This window comes from Callorhinus ursinus, unplaced genomic scaffold (assembly GCF_003265705.2).
Source record: "Callorhinus ursinus isolate GAN/ISIS: 27379988/994484 unplaced genomic scaffold, GSC_fseal_2.0 scaffold8, whole genome shotgun sequence".
NCBI classification, from domain to species: Eukaryota; Metazoa; Chordata; class Mammalia; order Carnivora; family Otariidae; genus Callorhinus; species Callorhinus ursinus.
This window is the reverse complement of record NW_027397070.1, coordinates 63,047,285-63,070,761: the sequence shown is the minus strand read 5'-3', so window position 1 is coordinate 63,070,761 and position 23,477 is coordinate 63,047,285. Positions and strand designations below refer to the sequence as shown.

Here is a 23,477-nt window from a genome sequence, read left to right as displayed (position 1 = left end):
ACATGTGCAAGAGTGAGACCAACATATCAAAGAGTTGTAATTGATAGGATAATTGGTGAAGCAAGAGACCTGTGGTCCCCCACGAAGCACCAGGTTCCCACCTTGACATCAGCCTGAAGCTCTGGCTGTCGCCCAGAGGATAAGAAACATAATCCTTAAAGTCGGATGACATTTAAATTGCCACAAGGTTGGTGGGGGCATTCCCTAGCCTCCCCCCTTTCTTCTTTAATATGTCTAGAATTGAGATTCTGAGCTTTTGTGATTTAGGTTCTTCTAAGTTCACTTCCAGATGATTCCTTTTTTTGCAAGCAAAGAGGATGACAGGCTGGCAAATTTATTAGGTGTGACAGGAGTGTGTCTCATCAAGTTACTGTGGTGCTGGCCTGTCTCCATACAAGATGCCAGAAGCCATCATCTTTGTGGGTGTCCTCCAGGGAGACAGGCTGTGACCCGGGCCAATGGGTCTCTGTGTGCTGAAGGGGGGCCGCCAGCAATGCTGAGCTCCTCCTATGATCAGTCACTACAGCTTGGCTTATCTCGTCAGTAGCATCTATTGGGGGCACCTACTGTTTGCCAGGCCCTTTGTTAAGTGCAAGGGGGGAGTGGTCCCTGGCCTCGCGGCACTGACAGCCTGGTGCTGGAGAGGAAATGAAGCAATTATAGGCAAGAGAACTCAGCAGGAGCAGTCGGCTTGGGGACGAGACCTGGTGGGAGAGTCAGAGGAGGCTCGCAGAGGTAGTGCTGTGGCTGAAGTGTGAACAAGGACAAGAGAGGAGCAGGCTGCAGGGCATGAATGAAGTGTCCAGGCAGAGGGAGTAGCCCCGAGGCCAGAGGAGAGAACGGGGCGTGGGAAGAACCCCGGGGAGAGAAGTCCCAGGTAAGGCCACTGTTGTAAGCCCCTGACATAATGCCTTACGGTTCGGACACGATCCCGAGGGCTATGGGAGCCATTTTAAGGTTTTAAGCAAGAAATGACATAGTCTCTGGCTGGCATTTTAGAAATCTCGGTCCAGGCCCAGCAGAAAGATGGATTTGGGGCAGCAGGGGTGAGGCAAGGGGGCAAAGACGCTGGGGAGGGGAGGGTTGCCAGATTTAGGCAGGTAGAGATATAGGACATCCAGTTAAATTTGAATTTCAAATAAACGCCGCCTCGGGCTTTAGTGTAAGTATATCCCACCCAATAGTTAGGATATACTTATACTAAAAATGGTTGTTTCTCTAAAATTTAACAAGATGCCCTCTATTTTATCTCATAATCCTAGGTGAGAGGCAGGTGCTGCCCAGTGGAGATAAGATGGTATCCTGGTTTAGGGTGGTAGCAGTGAGAATGGGCAGAAACTGATGGACGCAGGGACTATTCAGGAAGGTAACATCCACTGAGCCAGAAAGCTGCAGCGACTGGTCAGGAGTGAGTGGGAACCTGGAGCACCATGGCCGCCGGACCACAGTGGCAGGTACCAAATCCAGGTGACTGTGGGACTTAACCTGCGCCTTAGCCCACTCTCCACGACAGTAGCACTGACAAGATTCTGGCCCCAGAACAATGCTGCAGAGCAGGGGCAGGAAGGCAGGGAACAGCAAAACTGGACGAAAAGTGGCCGCAGGAAGTCATGATGTCAGCTTCTGTTCTGCGGGCTTTAGGCAAGTCGTTGACCTCTCTGAGCCTCTGCCCCTGCTTAGTCAAGTCCAGCCAAGAGCAGGTGGCTTCAGGGAAAGTTCCTTCTCCCTGTGGGACTCCCCAAGATACAAACCAGGCAAGCCAGGCGTTGAGACGAGCTCTCAATGCTGAGGTCTCCTCTCGACTGGTCTAAATACAACACCGCCAATCCATAGAACCCCCAAGTGGACCCAGAGTTGGGGAGCAGAATAGATCCTGTGTTTCTCCACTGGTGGGCAGACCATCCCCCAACACATCTTTTCATTGTGTGCCAACTGAATGCAGGGCCCTGTGAAATCCTAGTAGGTTACTTAGCCTCGCTGGGCCTGTCCCCCCCCCCCGCCCCCCATAAGCGTCAGTGGTAACGCTTGCCTCTCTCACTTACCAGCCGTGGTTCCCACACAGTAGGGCTCAGGAAGGCGTACTGGGTCAGGACTCAGGAAGCACAGACCCACCCGCCTGCCTGCCCCAAGATGCTCGAGGCTCAGTGCGGGGAGCAGACATTACAAAACAGGGGCAGAGTGCCCCAGAGATTACAGGGTGAGGCAGCAGCCCTGAGCAGGTGGATCCAATGGGGTTCCGGAGGTTGGCAAGGGGATCAAGGTCTGAGTAACCAAGTGTCAGTTAAGAGCGGCTCAGTGGCCACAGGCTTGCGCTGGACCAAACGCCAGTGAAGGACCCCAAGTGGGCCCCCGCAATCAGGGAGAAGGATAGACACCCCAAATCGGATTACTTCTGTGAGGGTGACTGGTTAGGCAGATGTGCACACTCCCATTCCAGTGGGGCCATTATCCGACAGACGAAGGAACCATGGATTTTTTTTAAATGCCATGCGCTCCGTTGTTCCCTCCCCCTTCAGTCTTGAAACTTGGCCCCAGCTTCCCTGCTGATAATTTTATCGCTTTAAACTCTCGTAACCACTGGTGCCCTTGTATCCTCTCACAAAAATGGGTCATCGAGTTGGGCCAGGTTAAGCAGACGTGCTCCTCTGGAACTCTTGCATAAATTGCCCCTCAGCGAGGGTCCTTGGTTTGGCCGTAGCATTGCTTGACGTTTGCACACTGGTAGAGTCCAGCAGAGAAGCGACCTCGGAGGCTATCGTTGGCAGAATGGAGCCTTCAAGCAACACCCACCTCCCCCCCACCCCCCGACCTGGCCGTGGTCTTAGAAGGTCGGCACCAGGAGGAGGGTGGAACGGGAGGAGGGCGGCTCTATGACCACGGGGGAGCTGACCGGTGCACTGGTGGAGAAGCTGGTGGGGGTTACCACGTCTGCGCAAGGAGTTAGGCATTCCCGTCAACTAACTAGGAAAGACACCCCATCCGAGGATCTGCTCTTCCTGGTGGGAGATGAGCTTGCCTTCGGAGTTTGAAACGCAGTCAGTGGCCCTTTAAGAACCCTAAAAGGTGGTGAGCAGCGGCTTCGGCTTCTCGGCCTCATACAGAGTAAGTTAGGGGCTGTAAATCAACCCACCTCTTACTGCCATCACCCAGTGGTCATCACCCAGCCTGTTCAGAGCCGCCAAGTGTGAAGGGAGCATCGGAGCCCCAGGGACTCTCCCTGCCGGCCCAGGACACGCGTGTTGGAGGGACTGCATTGGCACCCAAAGGTGGTCTATAGCATGCCCTTCCCAACGGCAGACCGCAGGTGGCTAGCTGCAGAGAAACTGGGGTTCTGGGTTTCTACTCCCCCAAAAGGACAGCCAGAGAAGTTACTGGGGGCTTCACTGAGGTGGGGATGCCCACCAACTCTTTCCTTCATGCTTTTACATCCCCTTGTTCCCTGGGACGGGCACAGAACCCTAGGCTCGCAGGTTAGGGCACTCTGCCATGGGGAGGGAGGCTGACGGTGTGTCTAAGCCAGCAGTACACATGCGGGCTATACAGTAGAAGTCTAGCCTGGGAAAATTACACAAAATTTTGATTTAATCGGTCTTAGGAAAGGGTCAGGCATGAGTATTTTTTTAAAGCTGCCTAGGAGATTCTCATTTGCAATCAGGGTTGGGAACTGCTGGTTGAGCCCAGCCCCAACCTGGTTGACAGGTGAAGAACTAAAGACTGGTGTCGAAAAAACACCAGATCAGCAGTCGAGAGGCATGGATTCTGGGCCAGTTTTTAATACTCATTCATTCATTCACCAAATATTTATTGGATGCCAGGGATTCCCTTAGTGGATGAAAATAAAAAGCTGGGCCCCTACCCCTACAGAGCATCTAGTCCAATGGTGAAGACAGGTAGGAATCAGATAATCACCCAAATGTAGATTTTTGCCCCACAGAGTACAGCCTGGTGCCAGGAGAGCCTATAAAAGGAGACCTGACCTGGTCAGAGGTGCTTCCCTGAGGAGCTGATAGCCAAGCTGAGTAATGGATCAAGTCAGAGAAAGGTGTGGGAGAACATTCTGGGACAGTGGAGCAGTATACGTAAAGGGGGGGTGGGGGGGTGGCCAGGGCCCAGGGACTAGAAGAAGGGTGTTGAGAGCAGAGCAGAAGCTGAGAGCGTGGCGTGAGGTGGGGCTGGGAACATCGTCAGGGGCCTCTGGAGCAGGGCCCTGTGGCCACGTGAGCTCCTGAGCTGTGGGCAGGTGCCCAGGGGTTGTTAGGAGGATGAGGAGGGTTTGGTCTGGTGTGTTTCCCACAAGACCACTCAGGCTGCCTTTGCTCACATGGCCGGTCTGGGTAAGGTTCCTCCCTCCAGATGGAGGGCACCTTGGCCCTGCATGGACATAGGAAGGCTGTCAGGACCTGTGGGCAGAGAGAAGGAGCGGGCTTGGCCTTGTGCTGTAACAAGGAAGACCGCAGGAATGGTTGGCTCAGGTTACTGAGGAGGTAAAATCGGTATCCAGTCACTGCCCGGGTGTGGGAACCTCGGGCAGCCTGGGCCTCAGTTCCCTCATTTGTGCGCTAGGGAAATTCTAAGAGTTAACCATAAAATTCTTGTCTCCCTCTCAGTGGCCAGGTCACGGGCCACGGTCTCATAGCCTGTCCCTGGCAGAGTGAGGAATAAAACCTTGGTCTCTAAACCCACCAGGCCGGCCTCCCACAACACTGTTCCCTTCAAGCCACCCCGACTCCTGCCTTCCTCCCTCCGTGGCCTGGGGGAAGGATCCCGAGTTCCAGCCTGGCTGGGAGTGGGTGGGGCGGGCCCATTTCTGCTCCCTGCGGCCTCATGCTCTTCTCTTGGGCACCTGCCCGTTTCTGCAGGTGACGCATGGTGAGCCCCAGAAGTCCTGCTCCAAGGTGACCGACAGCTGTCAACACATCTGCCAGTGCCGCCCCCCTCCCTTGCTGCCCCCACCACCCCCGCCCCCACCACCTCCCCGACTCCTCTCCGCCCCAGGTAAGTAAAGGCTCACTCCGTTTCCGGGGTTCTCTTTGTGTTTTCCGGGCCCAGGAAGAACCCGTGAGCAGAGCAGAGGACAGCCTTGCTTCCTTTGTAATTTTCCACTGCCCAAGCAGGAGGGAAGCCAAGGCCCAACTTTTCCCTGCAGTCTGCAAAACGCCTTTCCCACAGAATGTTCCTGCGAGATGGAGGAGGCTGTTTCTCCATCGGTTAATCAGATAAAAGTCAATCTCCATTTGATGAGTGACTCGGCCTGGATTGTTCTGAAGGCCAGAGCTTGGAAGGGGGGCAGCCACTGGGCTGGCCATAAAGACCCCACGGGTCCACATGCTTTCACTTCTCTATTTTAATTCGCAAGTGAGGAGGCGACTGGTAACAAACCAAAGTGGAGGCTCTTACTGCCATTTGCAGCTAGTTCTGCTAGAAACCTCGCTTTCTCTGGTTTGCCTGGATTTCATCTACGAACAGTTTGATTGCCTGGTCATTCGAACGAAGGAGGGTTTCTTTTCTTTTCTTTTCTTTTCTTTTTTAAGATTTTATTTATTTATTTATTTGAGAGACAGAATGAGGGAGAGAGAGAGCATGAGAGGGGGAGGGTCAGAGGGAGAAGCAGACTCTCCGCCGAGCAGGGAGCCCGATGTGGGACTCGATCCTGGGACTCCAGGATCATGACCTGAGTTGAAGGCAGTCGCTTAACCAACTGAGCCACCCAGGCGCCCCAAAGGAGGGTTTCTTTAGCCACAAATGGCCTCATCCTGACTCGGAGGGGTTAAGTTTCCTGCTCACAATCGCTAGTCGAGAAGGTCTCTAACAAGAGATTCTGTATTTGGGATGGATCACTCCAGGGTCGGCCTATAACACTGCCTGTGATCATGCGTGGATCTACCTCATTAAACACATCTCCGTTGAATTATTTGGGGGCATACTGTAAATAACCTTGACAACGCTCATTCTCCAGTAGACTGTGTCTTCAGGCTCTCGGTGGCCAGACAGTGATGCAATGTTCTGGAGGATCTTTGCCGTTCAGATGCATTTCTGCGTTTTGTCTGCTAGGCCCTTACCTGTCTCCATTCGTGCGGACACCTGTGGCCCAGTGTTTCTCCGAGTGTGGGCCTCACCATCACTTGAGGCATTTCTTTTTTAATTTATCTGAGAGAGAGATCGCACACACATGAGAGAGTGTGGGGGGAGGGGCAGAGGGAGAGAGAGAATCCTCAAGCAGACTCCCCACTGAGTGCAGAGCCCAACATGGGGCCTGATCCCAGGACCCTGAGATCATGACCTGAGCCGAAACCAAGAGTCTGTCTGCTCAACCAACTGAGCCACCCAGACGCCCCGAGGCATTCCTTTTAAAGTGCAGCTTAGGACCCACTTCAAACCCACCGAGCCAGTGTTTGGGTGAGGCTTAGGAATTGGCATTACAAGTCCAAAGATGATCCAAATGCAAGTTAAAGTCAAGAAGCTTGGCCTGCTAGGCTGTCTGCTCCAGGCCTCTGCAGGACCCGGTAGCCCGGATGCTCACCTCTTCCTGTCTCCTGAGGGAATCCCTGAGCTGTGCCGTGGGGCCGAGCCTCAGGCACCTGCGTCTGGAGATCACTCCCCACCCCCTTCTCTTCCCGCTGTTTGGGCTCTGGGCCTCTGTGGTCCCCAGATATGCTTGCATCTGATGGGTCCACATCCCCCCCATGCTAACTGAGCTTCTGTGCCAGACACAGAGGTGAAAGACCATTCTGGTCTTCTGGGGTCTCTCAGCCTCAAAGGGAAGGCCTCTCAGCAATCCCTAAAAAGTGGCCCAAGAGAGCACAGGGGGGCCCTTGAGATCTTTGAGCAGTTGGGCCGCAGTAGACAACAACATTCACCTGGGTCTTCGGGAATAAATAAGATTGTTTTAGGTTGAGAAGGAGGGTCTGAGGGAAGGACATTGGGCAGAAGGAACAGCGTGGGCAGAGGCTTGGAGGTCTGACTTTGTGAGCCTCATCATGGGAGCCAAAAGCCCTTCGGTGGGTTTGAAGGAGTGGTCAAGGGGCGGACCGTGAGGGTGTCGTGTGCCCAGCTGAGGAGATCACATTGCATCTTGCGAATCATTGTTTGCCAAACGTGATTCACCATCTCCGTATACGTCCTGTCATTTGCCTTAGTTTTTCTTTAAATAGACTCACTTTTGTGTTTATATAAATTAATTTCCAAAGAAACCTTTATATAACTACTGTCAATGAAAAACCACTATCATTTGCATACACAGAAAGTGACCGTAAAAACAAATGCAACAAGCACAAAACAATATTTTGAAGTTCTAGCTTGTTGCGGAAGGTGCCCAGCTCAAGGCTTTCCCTCTTTTTGTTAAAAAGGGAGAGAAGCAAGTGGTAGAGATGTCGGAGCCCTAGTAGGACCATGGAGAGATTTTTCCCTATAAAGAAATCAGAAGGCTTGTAAGAGAGCCAGAGGGGACCGAAATTTCTTGTTCTGTCTCCGTGTGTTAGCGTGCTGGGTCCACGTGCCATCTGCAGGCAGCTCACTTACCTGCAGGGACACGCACCCCATGCTTTAGGAATCTGCCGTGGAGAGCAGCAAGCCCACAAAGGTGTGAATCGGGGAACTGGCATGATTCTCTATTGTCCTCTTCGGAAAGATCCATTTTCCTGACAATGTGGAGGGTGGCTTGGGGGTGAGCTGCTAGACTGGAGTCGAGTAGGGAACTCGTAAGAGACTTCAAGCCCCAGACCGCCCACGAGGGCCTGGAGCCAGGCTGGGAGCCGCAGAGACGGGGAGGCAGGCAGGGAGTGCCTTGTGTGGGGGGACAGATGCCTCATGTTGGGTTTGGGGCCCGAGGGCTTCTGGGGCTGAGGAGAGCAGGTGTCACTTGGTTCTACGGCTGGGCTCCTTCAGTTACACAGAGCAGAGACGCATCTCGAAGCCGCTGAAGCCATACTAAAACCAGGGTGAGAGAAGTTAGTTTCTTGGCTCACGTGTCAGGATATCCAGCAGCAGGCCTTGTATGATGATAGTACTGGATTTCTGTCTCTGTCTTTCTGTCTTCTGGTTTCCCCTGGGTTGTCCCTTCTCTGAGGCTGGCCCAGTCCCTGAGGACCCCAGGCTCCCGGATTCCATCAACCTTACTGTCAGTAATCTTCCCACAAAGGGAGCTTCTCTTCCTGAATCCTTCAACTAAAGTCCTGGGGCTGACTTTCAGGGGACCAGCTTGGGTCACATGTCTGTCCTTGGGTCAGTGGTGGTCAGTCCTACGGGATGGAATGGGCTGACTGATCGGGCCTGGGCCATGTGACCTCCCTTAGCATTGACGCTCAGGGCCGGAGGTTAAAGGAGGGGATGGCTTTCCAAGGGAAGAGCCAGGTGGAGTGGGTAGAGGCGTGATAACCTCAGGATGAAGACATGGACACTGGGCAGGGATGGGACAGAGGATGCCCCCCGGGGCCATGGCCTACCTGGGGGCATGGGAGGCAGATGAGACTAATGGCAGAGAAAATATTTTGTACATTCTTTCCGTCCTTGTTGAGCTCAGCCTAGCCCCCTGCACACAGGTAGTGCCCAACAAATGTCAGACAGAGACAGAGCCACAGCCACAACTTCAGCCTGTTCTCTAGTCCCCAAGGAATCGGCCTCTCCCAGCAGGCACAGGGCTTCGGTGCTGTGAAGCCTCTGTGGTGGTTTTGTTCACTAGGTGTGCATGGAGCTCAGCAGGTGCCGGGCACGGTGCCAAGGGCTAGGAAGTCAGCAGTGAGCAAGAGGGGGGCGGCTCCTGCCCTCACGAAGTTCAGTTTGCAGAAGGAGTGTCCTTTCCTGCCGTCTTTCGGGAGACGCTGTTTCTGAGCGCATGTCAGCCTTTTGCCCATTTGTCCCACGGATGCATCTTGCATCCATTCCGCTCACGAGGGCCTCTCCTTCACGGGCCAGTGTTTGCCCAGTGCCTGCAGTGGGCACACCAGCGGCACCCAGAGGGGCACAGGGACTTGACCTCCCCAGCAGGGGCTGGAACGGAGGATCTGGGATGGCATGAAAGAATTCTCCGGTAGATGTTGGCCGGGCTAGGCCGTGGGAGAGAAGGAGCGGTGGAAACCAAGCCTAGAGTTAGGATCAGGCAGAAGGCTCCCTGCTGAAGGAATGTTCGTCGGCTGGAGTGTGGGCTACAGTGTGTGGGTCTGGGATCGAGGGAGGAGGGAAGAGAGAAAGCTCTGTGCATCTTCCTGCAGACCTGTATGGTTTCCCATGAAAGTGACCTCCAGAAATTGTTGGGCGTTCTCCATGTGGCTGGGCGGGCAGGCCACCCTCTTCCTCCAAATAGCACCCTGCTGCTCAGGGCAACCAACGTGTCCTGTTTTGCCCAGGACCGTCCTGGTGTCCCAGAGAATGACAGGGGACTTTCGAGGCAGACCCGGCCCTTCCGCTGCTAAGTCTGCCATGCTGGGCATGTCACATTCCCTCTTAGGGCCCCATCTGTAAAGTGGGGCTGGGGGTACCCCCTGGAGAAGGGATTGCTGGGAAGACTGGAGATGACATAGGCTGCACGTGGCAGGAACTACATGCTCGAAAAGCCCTGTGGCAGCCCAGCTTTCCCGCCCTCTAGACCTGGTGCCAAATCTTGCTCATCAGCTAAGTGATTTGGGCAAGGTATCCTTAACTGCATGGGACCTCAGTTTCTGCATCTGTAAAATGGGGCTAATGACAACACCAACTGCATGTGGGTGGTTGGGGGGTTTAGTGCTATAAAGTTAACACAGTGCAGAACCCAGAGCCCAAGTCATACTCAATAAATGGCAGCTAATAAATATTAATGATCAGAGTAGTAATAATAAAAGGTCACTGGCCTCCAGGTTGGGAGTTACTTAAACACGGTCCTGGCACCTGTCTGCTGACAAAGGAGCATCAGGTTAGAAACTTGAGGATGAAGTTGGCTCATTAAGGATGGTGTTGGCTCTCCTAGGTTTTCAACAGAAAGGAAAAGGTTTTCAGGGAGTCCCGCCTGGGGCCCCTTTCAGGGCAGCCCTCGCCAGGCTCGCGGTTAATCGGGGTCCCCCAGGTCCATATATTTCTGGAAGGCGTGGGCAGGGGTGAATCCTGGCAAAGGCAAAGGCACGCTCATGGGACCTGAGCAGAAAGCCCACGGCAGCCGCCAGAGCTCAGGACCTGGGCTCGCTTGGTAAATGTCAGCAATGCCCACTCGTCCCCGCGTGTGACTCAGACATGGCTGAGGCCGTGGAAGGAGACATGTACCAGCCCTCAAGGAAAAGCACGTACACCCCTCTGTGAGACCTGCTTTTGAGGCTGATTGGGCCAAAAATAGCTGTGGCAGAACAGAGGCGTGAGCCTGCATCTCCATAGTGCCTGTCTTTACGGAGTCAAGTCTGATAGAGGTTTTATTTTTGCATTTGTTTTATTCTTAGAAAAGCCAGAAGAGAGGTTAAGTGACTCCCCAAAGGTCGCCCAGCAGTGGTGGAGCTAGAGTGGGGTCACCTGGCTCCCCATCCCCTGTGCCAAGGGCCAAGTGTTAACAAAGAGAAACAAATGGGACTGTGGAAGTTCTAGAATGTTTTTTTTCACTCACCCAGAACACTAGAAAGAAAATGATATTTGGTTCCTGGTACTGCGGTGGAAGCTTTTCTTTCCTCAGCTCATTTAATCCTTAACCACTCTTCTCTGTAGTAAGTGGTATTATCCCCAATTTCTATGAGGAGCCTAGGGCTCAGAGAGGGTGAGTTACTTGTCCCAGGCTGCACAGCTGGTAAGAAGGGGAGGTCATTCCTGCTTCCTGCTGCATCCTTTGCCTGCCTCCTCCCCTCCATTATGTACAGTCAGCATTAGGAGTCCCCCCTCCTGTCCTTGAGCCTTGCTCCTTTCTGTCTCAGAGTCTTTGCATGTATGAGTCTTTCCTGGCACCAGACTGCCCCTCAAAGTAGTTGACCTTAACTCATGCAGACCTCAGCTCGAATATCCTCAAGGAAAACCCTCCCTGACTTCCACAGAGGTCCCACCGTCTGGAGTTCTGTCTAAGAAACAAAATCGCCCCCAAAATAAGTGGTGAAAACAGCAGCAGGTGCATTATCCTTTCCTCTCGTGGGTAGGGGGTTGACGGGGCTCCACCAGGAGGCTCTCACTGGAGGCCTTTCCTGAGATTGCACTCAGTTGGCTGGGCCTGGTCCCCCTTGACGGCTTCTCTGCTCACGTCTGGTGTCTGGTGCTGGCCGTTGGTCGGGTCCCCAGCCGGCCGTGTGCACCAGACACACGTGCTGTCTCCCTGTGGCTCGGGCTTCCTCGCAGCATGGCGGCCGCGTGCCAAGCCCCAGAAGCAGGTGGAACCTGGCTGAGGAGGTCATACAGCATCGCTCCTACTGCATTTGTTCCTTGGAATCAAGGGCCCAAAGCTGCTCACATTTGGGGAGTGGGACTCAGCTCCTGCCTCTTGATAGAGTGTCAGAGAATCGGCCTGCATTTTAAGAGCGCGCCACCCTCCATCTTCACACACACACTCTTTGAACTTTCTTTTTCCTTTATAGCAGTCATCCTACCCTTTTAAGTATCAAATTCGATCTTTGGCAATTAATTAATTAATTGGCTAATGCCTGGATCCTTTGCTACATATAGCCAAGTTCCTTAGTGCGTGCCCGGCATATCGCAGGTCCTGAGTAGCCACTCGTCCATGTGGTTTGCAAATAATTTTGACTATCTGCTATTGCCAGACCCTGGGCTAGGTTCTGGGAAGGCAGTGGTGAACTTGACAGAAGGACCCCTGCAGTGATGGAGTTTACATTTTACTGTGTGTAGGCTCCAGCGGGGCAGGGGGCGCTGGGACAGAAAATAAACCAAAAACATCACAAATAGAGGGAAACGACCTACAAAGGTCGTTAAAATCCTGTGATCTGATAGGGCATCACTGGATGGTCACTTAGATCGCGTGGTCTGGGGACAGGAGGTGATGTTTCAGCTGAGAGCTGGCGGGAGGGAACCAGGCGGAGTGGAAGACCCCAGGGGAAGAGCATTCTCAGCAGAGACGACAGCAAGCGCAAGTCCCTCCCGAGGGGCGGCGCTTGGGGGTGTGTGTGAAGGGCCAGGGTGGCTCTGGCTACTGGGCGAGGGAGGACGGGAGGAGGCGAGGCTCAGAGGGAGGCAGCACGCAGACCACGCAGGGCCCTGGAGGCTAGGGAGGGGGGTTGGGTTTTCTCTTAAGTGCGCCGAGAATCCTCTGGACGGTTTGGAGCAGAGGTGGGGCATGGCTTCATTTACACATTACAGAGACCAGTCACTTGGGTTCAGGCCACAGATGGTGGTGGGGAGGCCAGTGGTGTGGCCTGGAATGGGGGGGACGTGGGGGCCAGGGAGAGCAGGCGGTGTCAAGCCCCAGTCCGATTTAAGATGGTTTTGGAGGCAGCGTGATGGGACTCAGTGGTGGCTGTGGTTGTAGGGAAGGGACAGGAGGCAGTGATGCCACTGGGTTTTGTGGGATCAAGGAGCAGAGAAGCCACGGGACGAACCCACGCTGCTCCTCTCCTTGGTCCTCCGGATGTCGGTGATCTCACCAGTGGGGTCATCAGGCAGACTCGGATGGCGTCGTGAAGGGGTTAGCAAAGGCTCAGATGTCCCACCGTTTCAGCAGCTGCCATTTTAAGGACACAGCCTCTGGGGCTTTAGCACAAATCCAGGGTTTAACAACACTTCATCACATTAAAGAAGCCACCCAGATTTTCTTCCGGGTTGTGAGCAGTTTGGGGCCAGCAGAGGTGGAGACCCTCACAGGACTCTAAAGCTCAAGATGGGTGCAGAGGGGGAGGCCGACCCCTGGGACCGGCCTTCTCCACAGGGCGCCAGGCTCCTTATGAAAGTGCATGACCAGCTCCTTATGAAGGTGCTGTCCTGGCCAAGAGTGAGACCTGATGAGGGACCGTGTCACTTGGCAAGTGTCTTGCCTCGTGGGCTGCATTGGTGAAGCTGGTCTTCACTGTCACCGTGGTTTGGGACCTTGGGGTACTGGACATTCATCATTTGTGGGACGGAGTTTCCATCCTGTCATCTTTGAGCCACTTGCAGGCCTGCGAGCAGGAGGGCCTGGGGGCTGGGCTTAGCTCCGTGTGCTGGTCACTGCACCTCTCCGAGCTTCCGTTTGCTCATCTGCCAAAGGCAGAGGATGAGGCTGTCCTCCGAAGGCGGGGGTGAGAGTAGAAACAGTACGTGAGGGCCTTGATTAGCACCTGGTACACTCCCACTCTCAGTAAACAGGGTCTCTCATCCACATAATCCTGGCTTGAGCAAGTTTCTTATCCAAGCTGGCCTCAGCTCCCCCATCCACAAAATGGGCTGGCTCTGCCTCGCCTTCCACTCTAAACTGAGCATAGTGCACGCGCATGTGAGCATGATTTTTGTCTCTGGACTTGAGCATCTGATACTCAGAAGAGCTTTAACAACTGCTGGCTCGTTCTTTTAAGTGATTTTCTTTATTAATTTTTAAGTACTGAATTTCCTTCTCCCAATTCAATACATGGAATTGTTTGTCTTCCATTTATTTGCTGGTATCCAGCAAATAAAAGATTACACATTTATGTGGACTCTTAATTTGCTCAACCAACCTTTATTTGCTGATTTACTGAGCAAACGTGTGCCAAGAGGCTGTGCCTTGGCAGGTTCCAGGGGCTGCAGAGATGAATCGTACACAGCCCCGCGCCTCTGGTTGGATGCCTGAGCTTTGGCTACTGGGAGGTGTTGGCATCACCTGGGACTTTTAAAAATGACCAATGCCCTGGCCTACCCTGGAGGGAGGTGATTCTTGCCCAAATCAAGGCGGAGACCCTCGGCTGTCACCAGAGGCGTGGGCAGGAAGGGGTCTGTGCCACCAGAAAACGAACACGTGTGTGCAAAGGCACTTGGCGCCAAAAGGCCGGTAGGACTTTGCACACAAGTGAGTGACATCTCAGTGCCATCATGGGCGCTGGGAGGTCCCCAGGATCAGGGCCACACTGGACCCTGACCCCCTGAGAATCCGGAATCTGGGGAGGAGTCTGGACTCAGCGTGGGGGTGGAGATGGGGAAACACGCATGTTGGCCAGAGCGCACATCCCGCCCACTTCCTGGGTGCTCTAAGTCCATATAATATAAAGCTCACCATTTGGAAGTGGACAGTTGGGGGCTGTGTTTGGTACATTCACCATGTCGTGCAACTGTCACTCCCGAATCTAATGGCAGAGCATTTTCATCACCCCAAAAGGGAACCTCATACCTCCTAAGACAGCCCCTCTCACAGTCCCTATTCTGGACATTTCACACAAACCTGGGTGTTCTGAAGCAGTGTGAGCCGCAGTTTCCTCCTCATGGGGAGGAGGCCTCCTCCCGCAGTGTGGCTGTGGGGAGGAATCCAGAGGCCATGTGCAGGCTCAGCCCACTGAGCAGGGCAGGTGACCCCGTGATGGAAAGGGATCCTGCAGGGTGGGGGGCACTATCCTGGCTGAAAGGCCCCCACCTGTTGCACTGGGATCAAGAGCTAGTTCTGACACCCTGTAACTCTGGCCTGGTGTGGACCTCATTTCCCTCATGGGGCTGTTGAGTGGGTCAAACGAGCTTGTGCACCAGTGCTTAAAACAATGCCAACCCAGGGCGATCACCCTGTCAATGTTAGCGATTTCATATTATTGCAGAACTCATATAGGATGTCCTCCTTGTGCCCAGGACAAAGCAGCCGGTCTGACCTGTTAAGTTTCTGAGAACTAGGCCTCTTGATTCATCTTTGTCCCCAGAGACAGCTCAGAGCCTGACACATGGAAGGTGCACGCTGAGTGTTTGACTAAATGCATGACTGACGGTGAAGACAGAATTTAAGCTCTCCAGGAGCAAGGGGGTGTGGAGGGGGACTCACGGTTTTGAGCCTGCCATTTGCCAGGGAGCATCTGGGACCATATCTCAGTTTGGGATCCAGAAATAGATACTGAGACAAGAATTCAGGGACAGGTGGCTATTTGGGAGTTGATCCCAGAAAACACCAATAAGGAAAGGGAGTGGGAGACAGGGCAAGGTGTGACGTCAAGCCAGTCATCCCTATGGACAGCTGGAGGGAGCTCAGTCCTGCTGCGGAGCTCTGGGAAATGGTGTGGGACAGCCCCGCAGAGTGACCGGACCTGCAGGCTGAGGGAGCTGGGGTCACAGTTAAGAACTGATCCCAAGGGGAGTGGGGGACCCACTTTCCCAGACAGAGATACAGCTTTGACAGTTGGCAGCCGAGCCAGTGAGCCCCGGAAGGACACCAGCTACAGGCTACGGGCTGTCACCTTATTCCACTGGAATCGCCATGGGTGACCTCACCCCTGGTCAGACCCAGTTGGGTCTATACCTTCCAAGAGTCCATACCCCTCTTTCCCACTCAAGAAAGCACATCAGCACTCGTGAGTGTTCTCCTATCATTGGGATACCTGATTTATATATTTAAAGAGCAGTAATCCATTCACAAACATTTACTCATTCAGCAGATATGTGTAGATCTCTCCATTGTGGTCAGAGACCGAGGACAGCCCAGTGGGTAAGACAGGGAGAACCCATAGGGAAGGCTCATGGAGGAAGATCGGGGTTCTGCTTTTCCTCATGCGGAGTTTGGGATGCGTGCGGACAGCTCAGGGATGCAGGATACAAGGATTGCAGACTAAACAGAGCACTAAGAATCCCCAGTCAGCTGAGTGGGAAGTGTCTGACCCGGAGCAGGTACCCTGCGGTGGGAGCGCGGGGGGGAGGCGAGCTGAGGGGCAATGATTCTCCAAGTGAAGGCTGGGAGTGGAAGTGGGGAAGAGGGGCGTGCTCCTGGTAGAAAGTACGGCAGGGGCGAAGGATTGGAGACCAGAGAGAGTCTGTCCATCCCAGGACTGCAAGTGCGCGAGGCACGAGAGATGAGTTAGAGAAGCAGGGGCGCGGTACAGCATGCAGGAGTCCTGGACTTGAACTCCAGGCAGTGCAGAGCGCCCAGAGGGTCTGCGTGGAAAGCTACCACCTAAGTTGCCTTCAGACAGCCCTGCTTAGGGGCTAAGTGGCAGGAGACCGAAGGCAGACAGCAGGGAGAGGGTGGTGAACTGGGGAGAGAATGGTGGTCTGGGCCAGGCGGTGATGTGAGCAAGGGGGTCATGCGCTAGAGAACCTTCTGGACTCAGTCACCAACTCCTGTCAGGAGAGAGCGAAAAGGAAGCCTCCCGGTTGACAGTGTCTGATCAGATGCTCTCGTGGGGACAGGACACAGAGGGAGAGGGCTCCAAGGGTTCAGAAGCTCCAGGTTTTGTCACGTAGTGTTGGAAGTGACATGTGGTTTGGGGTTGAGGGCAGAGCCCTGAGCTGGCCCTCGGGGGGGTGGGGGGGCAGTGACAGCAATGATGCTGAAGCCACCAGAGATCACCCCGGGAGAGAGTGCTCTGGGAGGACAGAGCCTGAGGTTCAGGAGGAAGAGGATCCGGAGAAAGGGCAGCCACAAAGAGAGAAAGCGCAAAACTCTCCAGAGAGGTGACCTGGGAAGAAGGAAGCAGCGAGGGCTGGGGACAGTTCACAGAGTTAGGAACCAGGCACTGCTCGCCACCTTCCTTATCCACTTACCTGTGCCTCCCAGAAAGGAGAATGAAGAAGGGTAAGTACTTAGAGGTGAAACGGACAGGTGGCTCCCACCGAGGGACCACGGGAAAGCAGGTGGGGATACAAACGAGTATCCTCGAGGGGGTCCCCGAGGAGGAGGCAGAGCTCACTGTAGGCCTGAAAGGTGGGGAGCGGTACGACTGGCCTCCCAGAGTGGGGAGGCCATGAGGAACATAAGGGAGCCGGCTGCATGGGGCTGGGAGCAACCAAGGGCCCCCAGGGGAGGTGTGCGTTGTCACAGGCATGTGCGCCGATGGAGGGTCAGAGGCAGAGTTTCCAGGGCGCTGAGAGTGAAGCTGAGCAAGGCGACAGCAGGGCAGGCAGCCCTTTGTACCTTCAAACATTTCCTGAGCATTCCTACGTTCTAGGAGCTTGGGATACACCATGGAACAAAATAAAGCAGAGCGCACATCCTGGCTGGGGAGAGAGATCAGGGAGAAGTAAGCAGGATACACCTGTGACCCGTATCATAGGTGCTAGGGAGGTGGGGACTGAACCAGGGCAAGTTGGGGCGGGGCCGGGCGGCAGTCTGAAGAGCGGATGGCATTGGATCAAAGGCTCGTGCTCAGAGAGGGAGCAGAGCTCGCTGGCACCTGGAAGCCAGTCTCAGGACTGTCCCAGGTGGAGAGCAGAGCCAAGCTGGGACCCGGGTCGGGGACTTGCCCGGGTGGTTGAGGAGCAGCCAGGGGCCCGTGTGGCTGGAGTGGAGTAAAGGGAAGGGGGGTAGGAAATGAAAATGAGGAGCAGCAGAGTGGGTCCTATGGGCCCACTGTGAGCGGGGCGCACGGGGGTCGTGACCAGACTTGTTCCTGACAGGCTCACTCTGATTGCTGTGTAGACCGGACTGTGGGGGTTCGGGGCAGAAGCGGGGCTCAGGACAGAAGCGGGGAGACCAGTCCAGGTGAGAGGTGATGGCCCCTGGGAGCAGATGACACCGACTGGATGGTGAAAATGGTCAGATTCCGGATGGGAGCCCATTGCATCTCGCAATGAGCCAGGTCCCGAAGGGCAGTGTCCTGCGGGAGCAGCACAAGGAGCAGAGAGGGGTGGCGGGACCCTGCCGCTGCTCCAAAGCAAGCGGCTGTGGTGGAGTCTTCCGTGGAGCGGCCCCAGGGGTGGTGGGGCTGGGGCTGGCCTGGAGCCAGGACACAGCCATTTGGTCTCATGTCCCAGACAGCCCCTGGCTGACAACTCCGATCCCCACAGGGTTCTGATGAGGTGGCCTCGCAAGCGGCCTGGTCTTGGTCTAATTAAAAGGAGACATGAGTTCTGCATCTGCTGGGCGGGGAAGGGAGACCCGCCACCCGGTGCCTCCCGGTGGGAAGCCCAGAGGCCACATGGCTGGCGTTCCCAAAGCGGCCTCCATCCTGGCACCCAGGCCTGGTGCTTCGTGGAGGGACCGTCCTGGGAGGTTGTTCCTGTGGCTACCAGAAGAGAGTCGAGGTCTGTCAGAAACATGGGGATGTTTCTGTAAAGTAAGTCAATGCTGACAAATGAACAGAACAATAAAGAGGCTACATATGCTCAGAAGGAAGAAGCCATTCTTGGTTTCTGCTCAAACAAAACAAAACAAAACAAAACAAAACAAAACAAAACACAAGGGCGCCTGGGTGGCTCAGTCGGTTAAGCGTCTGACTCTTCATCTCAGCTCAGGTCTTGATCTCAAGGTTGTGAGTTCAAGCCTTGCATCAGACTCCGTGCTGGGCGTGGAGCCTACTCAAAAAAAAAAAAGTTCACAACACAAAACTCTTCTAACTTTGTTAGTCAAGAAGCAAATGAAACTAGAATCAAGATGCCCAGAGGGAGACCACTGCAGGTGTTCAAGAGGACCATTCATTCACTCACTCACTCACTCACTCACTCATTCATTCAACAAACACCTACTGAGCATTTACTCTGGGCCAGATGCTGTGGCAGGAGCTGGGGATGTGAGCTGTACCAGTGGTTCCGGGCAGAATGGGAGGCTACAGGGAGGGCTCCACCTTGGACAGCGTGGCCAAGGAAGGCCTTTGAGGCTGCCTGATACTTGAAGGAGGAGCCTTGTGCAGACTGGGGAGAGCATACCATGCAGAAGGTAGAGCACGTACAAAGACCCTGTGGTGGGACAGCTGTGCTGGGCACAGTGATCAAGGGGGAGCATGGGGAGGGTAGTACCAAATCGCACAGGGCCTTATAAACCACACTTTCCGTAGCACAGAGCTAGATTTTCCCCCCAGAGTGCAATGGGGAGCCGTTGAAGAGGCTTGGGTCACAGAGGTGCACAAACAGATTTAGTTTTTAAGACAGTCACCGGTGGCTGAGAGGAGAATGGGTTGAAGGAGCAAGAGTCTTGTGGGGAAGACTGGTCAGGAAGCTACGGCAGTTGTTCAGACCATAGAAGCCGGGCGCCAAGACTGGGACAGTGGAGAGCCAGCAGGACGGGATGGAGGAGGGTAGGGAAGGAAAGCGAGGAGTCAAAGGGAGGAGGTCCAAAGAAGAGTTGATGCCAACCAGTATCTGCCAAGAGTTTGGTGGCCCTGGGATCATCTGCTGAGCAAGGACGCTGATTTACCCAGCTAGTGTGAACTGAGCACCTCCCATGTCCTGGGCTCTGGCTCGTGCAACCCTGAGATGAGTAAGAACTGTTCCGGGCCCTGGTTGAGCTCACTGGTCAGGGGAGGGGGAATGAGAAGCTGTCATCCAGGACAGAGTGCAATGGGTACAAAGTGCTGCAGGAGCACAGAGACAGTGAGCCCTGAGCCATCAGGGATGACCACCTGGAGGAGGTGGCATTGAACAGTCTCAGAGAGCAGTTGGGATTTTGAAGAGCAGATGTGGGGAAGGATATAGAGGTGGATGAAAGAGGTGCTCCAAGGGGAAGGAATGGCCTGAGCAAAGGCGGGGAGTCAGGAAGGTCTGAGGCCTTTTGGGAACCTGTGGTTCTCCTTTTCAGGAGTGTAGGATACCAGGGAGGGTGACGGGAGTGGACGTGTCTCAGCATGGATGGCCCAAGGAGTTTGGATGTGATTCTAGAATAGCTGAAGGTTTTTGAGCAGCTGGGTTAAGCAACCGAGGTGGTGTTTGCAGACCATTACTCTTACAGAGATGGGAAGGAGGCTGGGTCCATTGCACATTTGTGTGTCTGTTTGGTTCCCGGCTGTGGCAACCATCTCTTTCCAAGATGGCGCCAAGTCGTTGGCCTTGCTTTGTTCCCCGTCACACATCAGTTTATGGGGATTGACTTAGGCTCCCTCTCTGTCCCATTTCTCCCTCTGAATATGGTTAGGTTGCAAATGGGCACGGTGTCTGTTTGTCCTGCAGCATGGGCCTTCCTGCAGCTCATCAAGACTGGTCATGACCTGGCAATTACCTCTCTGCTACCCTTTGCCCTTTGGCCTCTGGAGAAGGAACTCAGTAGAAGTTCAAGGTGGCTTGGACCAGCCTTTCTGGGAAGCTTCCAGACTGTGTGTTCACACTGGGGGCTCTGCCGACCTCAGAGCAGGGTGGTGACACCTAGTCCTTCTTCTTGGTCACTCCTCCTCCAGGAAGGCCTCCCCTTCCCGACGTGTGGAAGTTGAGATTATGAATGGCACTGCAGTTGGCATGTTAGGCTGCTGGGGGAAATAGCAACTGCTTCCCTTCTTACTCCGTCCACTGCACCAGAGGAATGACTGGCTTGAAGAGATTCTAAACTCTGTGCTGGAAACGCAGAGTTACTTTGAATACCCAGGGAGTGTTTAATTCCTTCCTCTCCTCCTCCTCCACTTCAGGCCCTTTCCCTTATCCTCCAGGTTCATATTTTTCCAAGGTCAGATGAATCTCCTGCATCCAACACACACACACACACACACACACACACACACACACACACACACTGCAGGGAAACAGAAGGAAAGGATGCGGGGAGGGCTGCGCTCAAGACTTCAGGTCTCAGAGCTGTTATGTACATTTGTTGCATTGTTCAAGATGGCATCTGTCTGGTTCACACACTCTTTCTCTCTCTCTCACCTTGAGCTGACTTTTTTCCTACCAATCATTCTGAATCAGGGTAAAAACAACCCCTAGAGTACATTTGGAAATGTGGGGGTATTTATATTTTGTTGTCGTAGTCACTGGGGGTGGGTGGGTGGGTGCTTGCTGCATTGAGTGGACAGGGGTTGGGGGTAATGAATGTCATGCAAGGGACAGTTCTACACCATGAAGTGCCTCCCCTTTCTACTGATAGAGCCCCTGCCAAGAATCTGCATAGCCATTAAGCCTTGTTTTGAACCGGCCAGGTTTCAAGTCCTAACCTGAAGTCCCGAGGAGAGCAGATTCTTTCCATTTTTGGAAGACTCAGTGACCCGCCTTGCTATGGTGGAAGACACTTACTGTCTCTCTGGATGATTCTGTTTCACTCACGATGTTGTTGGGCTAGTCCACATTCATTTATAAGCACTTATAAAACACCTTGCCAACAACAGAAAAGCAAAATATCTAAGACCTGGTCCAGTCCTCAGAGGGCTCGTGCTTCCCATCGTGGAATGACTAGTAGTCTTTGGGGACCCACTAACTTGCAGGCCCCTGGGAGGCAGAGAATGGGTCCACTCCATCCCTGCATCCACCCCAGGGAGCCTACCGCACGCTGTCACAGAACACTCCGTAACTTTGGATGTGTTGAATTGACCCAAGGACTCTAGTCATGGCTGTTGGTCCTGGTTGGCCGGAGGACAGGGCTCTTGTTCTACTCAATGCTTTCGAATGTTGGTACGTGAAATTGAACTTTAACACAGAGTCTTATGAGGTCAGGTACTTTATTGGGCTGTATCTTGACAGACTTTGTGTTTTTCTTGATTTTCCTTAGTCATCCTGTCTTAGCTCCAGTACCCTGGAAGCAGAGCCTGAGGCAAGGGTTCGGGTGTGTGTTATTATGGCCGGAGTGCTATCAGGAGGAAGTGGAAGGGAAGTGAGGGAAGCAGGCCAGGAAAGGGGAAGGAGTCCAGGAAGGGTATGGCTTCAGCTGGAAGCTAGCTTCAGGAGAGTCCATAGGAAGTGCTGGATTGTGAACAGCTCCAATGAGGAAGCCTTGAGGCGAGGGGCAGCCTTTGATGCCTCTGTATCAGTGAGTTATTGACCCCTGACTGCACCAGTGACCTGCGGGGGAGGGGGCAACAGCAGCTACCGCACATCCCTCTTAGAAGCCAGGAGAGCCTCCGTCCAGCTAGCTACTGCACAACGTGCTCTCAATTTCTTGGCCCCACTACGGCACCATCCGTCGCTATAAAGACCTACCAGATTTCATCGTCCTGCTTTCGAGATGTCAGCTTCCCTCCTCTTTCATTCCCTCCTTGCCCCATTTCTGCTGAACTCCTGCTCCCACCAAGCCAGAGCCCGGCGCCCTGACGTGCCCTGGAGAGCCGGAAGGGCGTCCTACGGAGGAGGAGGTTCGGTCACCGGGGCTGGTTTGCAGAGCCCCGCTGCTCCTCCCCAGCCCCCGTCCACCCTCCGCCTCCAGGCTGGAACCCTGCATTCCTGCACAGTCAGAAATACACAAAGGATTTAAGTCTCATCTTAGAGAAAAGTCGGGGGGGGGGCTTATAACCAGCAAAGCAGTTTATTTCCTGACTCAACTCTAAGATGCTTTCCGCCGGCCACTTAAAGCCCTGTGGGATTAGCCGGCTCTGACGTGTCCACCCCGCGGCTCCTCTTCCCCGGACGCCCAGCAGGAGCGTGAGCCCAGGCTGACAGTTTATAAAGCGGCCACTGCCTTGGAGGTGCAGGCACTAAAGAAGGAGGACTAATTCCTGTCTTGCTCGCTTTTTTTTTTTCTTCCTTCCCTTCTAACACACATCCCACAACGTATCCATCCTCCCCTTGGAAGGTGTCCCACTAAGTGCTGGCCCTGGCAGTTCTGTCACTGCCTGGAAAGTTTCTAGATTCTTCCCTACAAGGGTTTGAACGGGCCAAAAAGGGGAGCGAAGTTTAGCAAAGACCGTGGTGAAAAAATGGGATTTTATTCTACATTTGGTAAGACACTGGTGAAGGGGGTTGAGCAGGAGTGTAATATGATCTGATTTACGTTTTCCAAGGAACCTTCTGGTGGCGGCTGTGTGGAGAATGGATTGGGGGCAGGGAGGGCGAAGCTAGGAGGCTCTTGTCGAGGATACGAGTGAAGGGGGAGGAAGGGACGGGGGCAGGGGGGCGGCGGGCAGAGACCAAATCTGAAGGCAGAACTGATGAGACGCATTTGCTTGGACAGAGGGGAGGTTGTCGGGAAGGACCCCCTCGTCTCTGCGTTGAGCCACCGGGTACATGGGTGATGGGGAGGGGAGGAGGTTGAGGGGTGAAAAATAAGGCGTTCCGTTTGAGGCATGTGAGTCTGAGCCAGCCTGTGGACGGTCCCGGTGGAGACACTGAGTCACGGTTGAATGTACAAATCAGCAGCTTGGGGGAGGTACTGGAACTGAAGCTCTAAATATGGGAGCTCTTGGCATCTGGCTGGTCTTTGAAGCCAGGGGACTGGAGAGATCTTCTGGGGAAAGAGTATGGATAGAGACGGGGGCCGGGGGCCGCAGCTGCAGGACCTTTGCCCCCACTACCCTCAGGTAAGAAGCTAAGGTAGGCCAGGTCAAGGCCAACTGCAACCTCGGGACCTAAGAACACTGCATGCGCTTTTCTTCCCATTTTTCTAGATGACAGCTTCCTTTTCCTCCTTTCTTCCCCAAGAGATAGATGAAAGCTGATCCCTCGCCCGGGTCACTGCCTGCCCCCCGCCAGAGGTATGGGAATGGCAGCCATAGTGGATGCCACACCAGTGGGCCATGGCCACAACCAGTGTTTGAAAAGAAAAAGAAAGAAACAGTATTTATCCATCAAAGATACTTCACATTTTGAAAATCCTGATTCCTGTATTCTCTTTTAAA

At 54.1% G+C, this 23,477-nt stretch overlaps 1 protein-coding gene across 4 annotated transcripts in view; it reads left to right on the top strand.

The window, feature by feature from the left end:
- PRIMA1 (proline rich membrane anchor 1) overlaps window positions 1-23,477 on the top strand; it is a 56,822-nt gene that overhangs the window by 3,122 nt on the left and 30,223 nt on the right. For all 4 annotated transcript variants that reach the window (XR_012378898.1, XM_073894888.1, XM_025870449.2 and 1 more), the window contains exon 3: window positions 4,860-4,995. Coding sequence is in view for 3 of the 4 variants with exons in the window: in XM_073894888.1 (XP_073750989.1) it covers window positions 4,860-4,995 (136 nt within the window). In the remaining variant the exon portion in view is untranslated. The remainder of the gene's footprint in view (window positions 1-4,859; window positions 4,996-23,477) is intronic.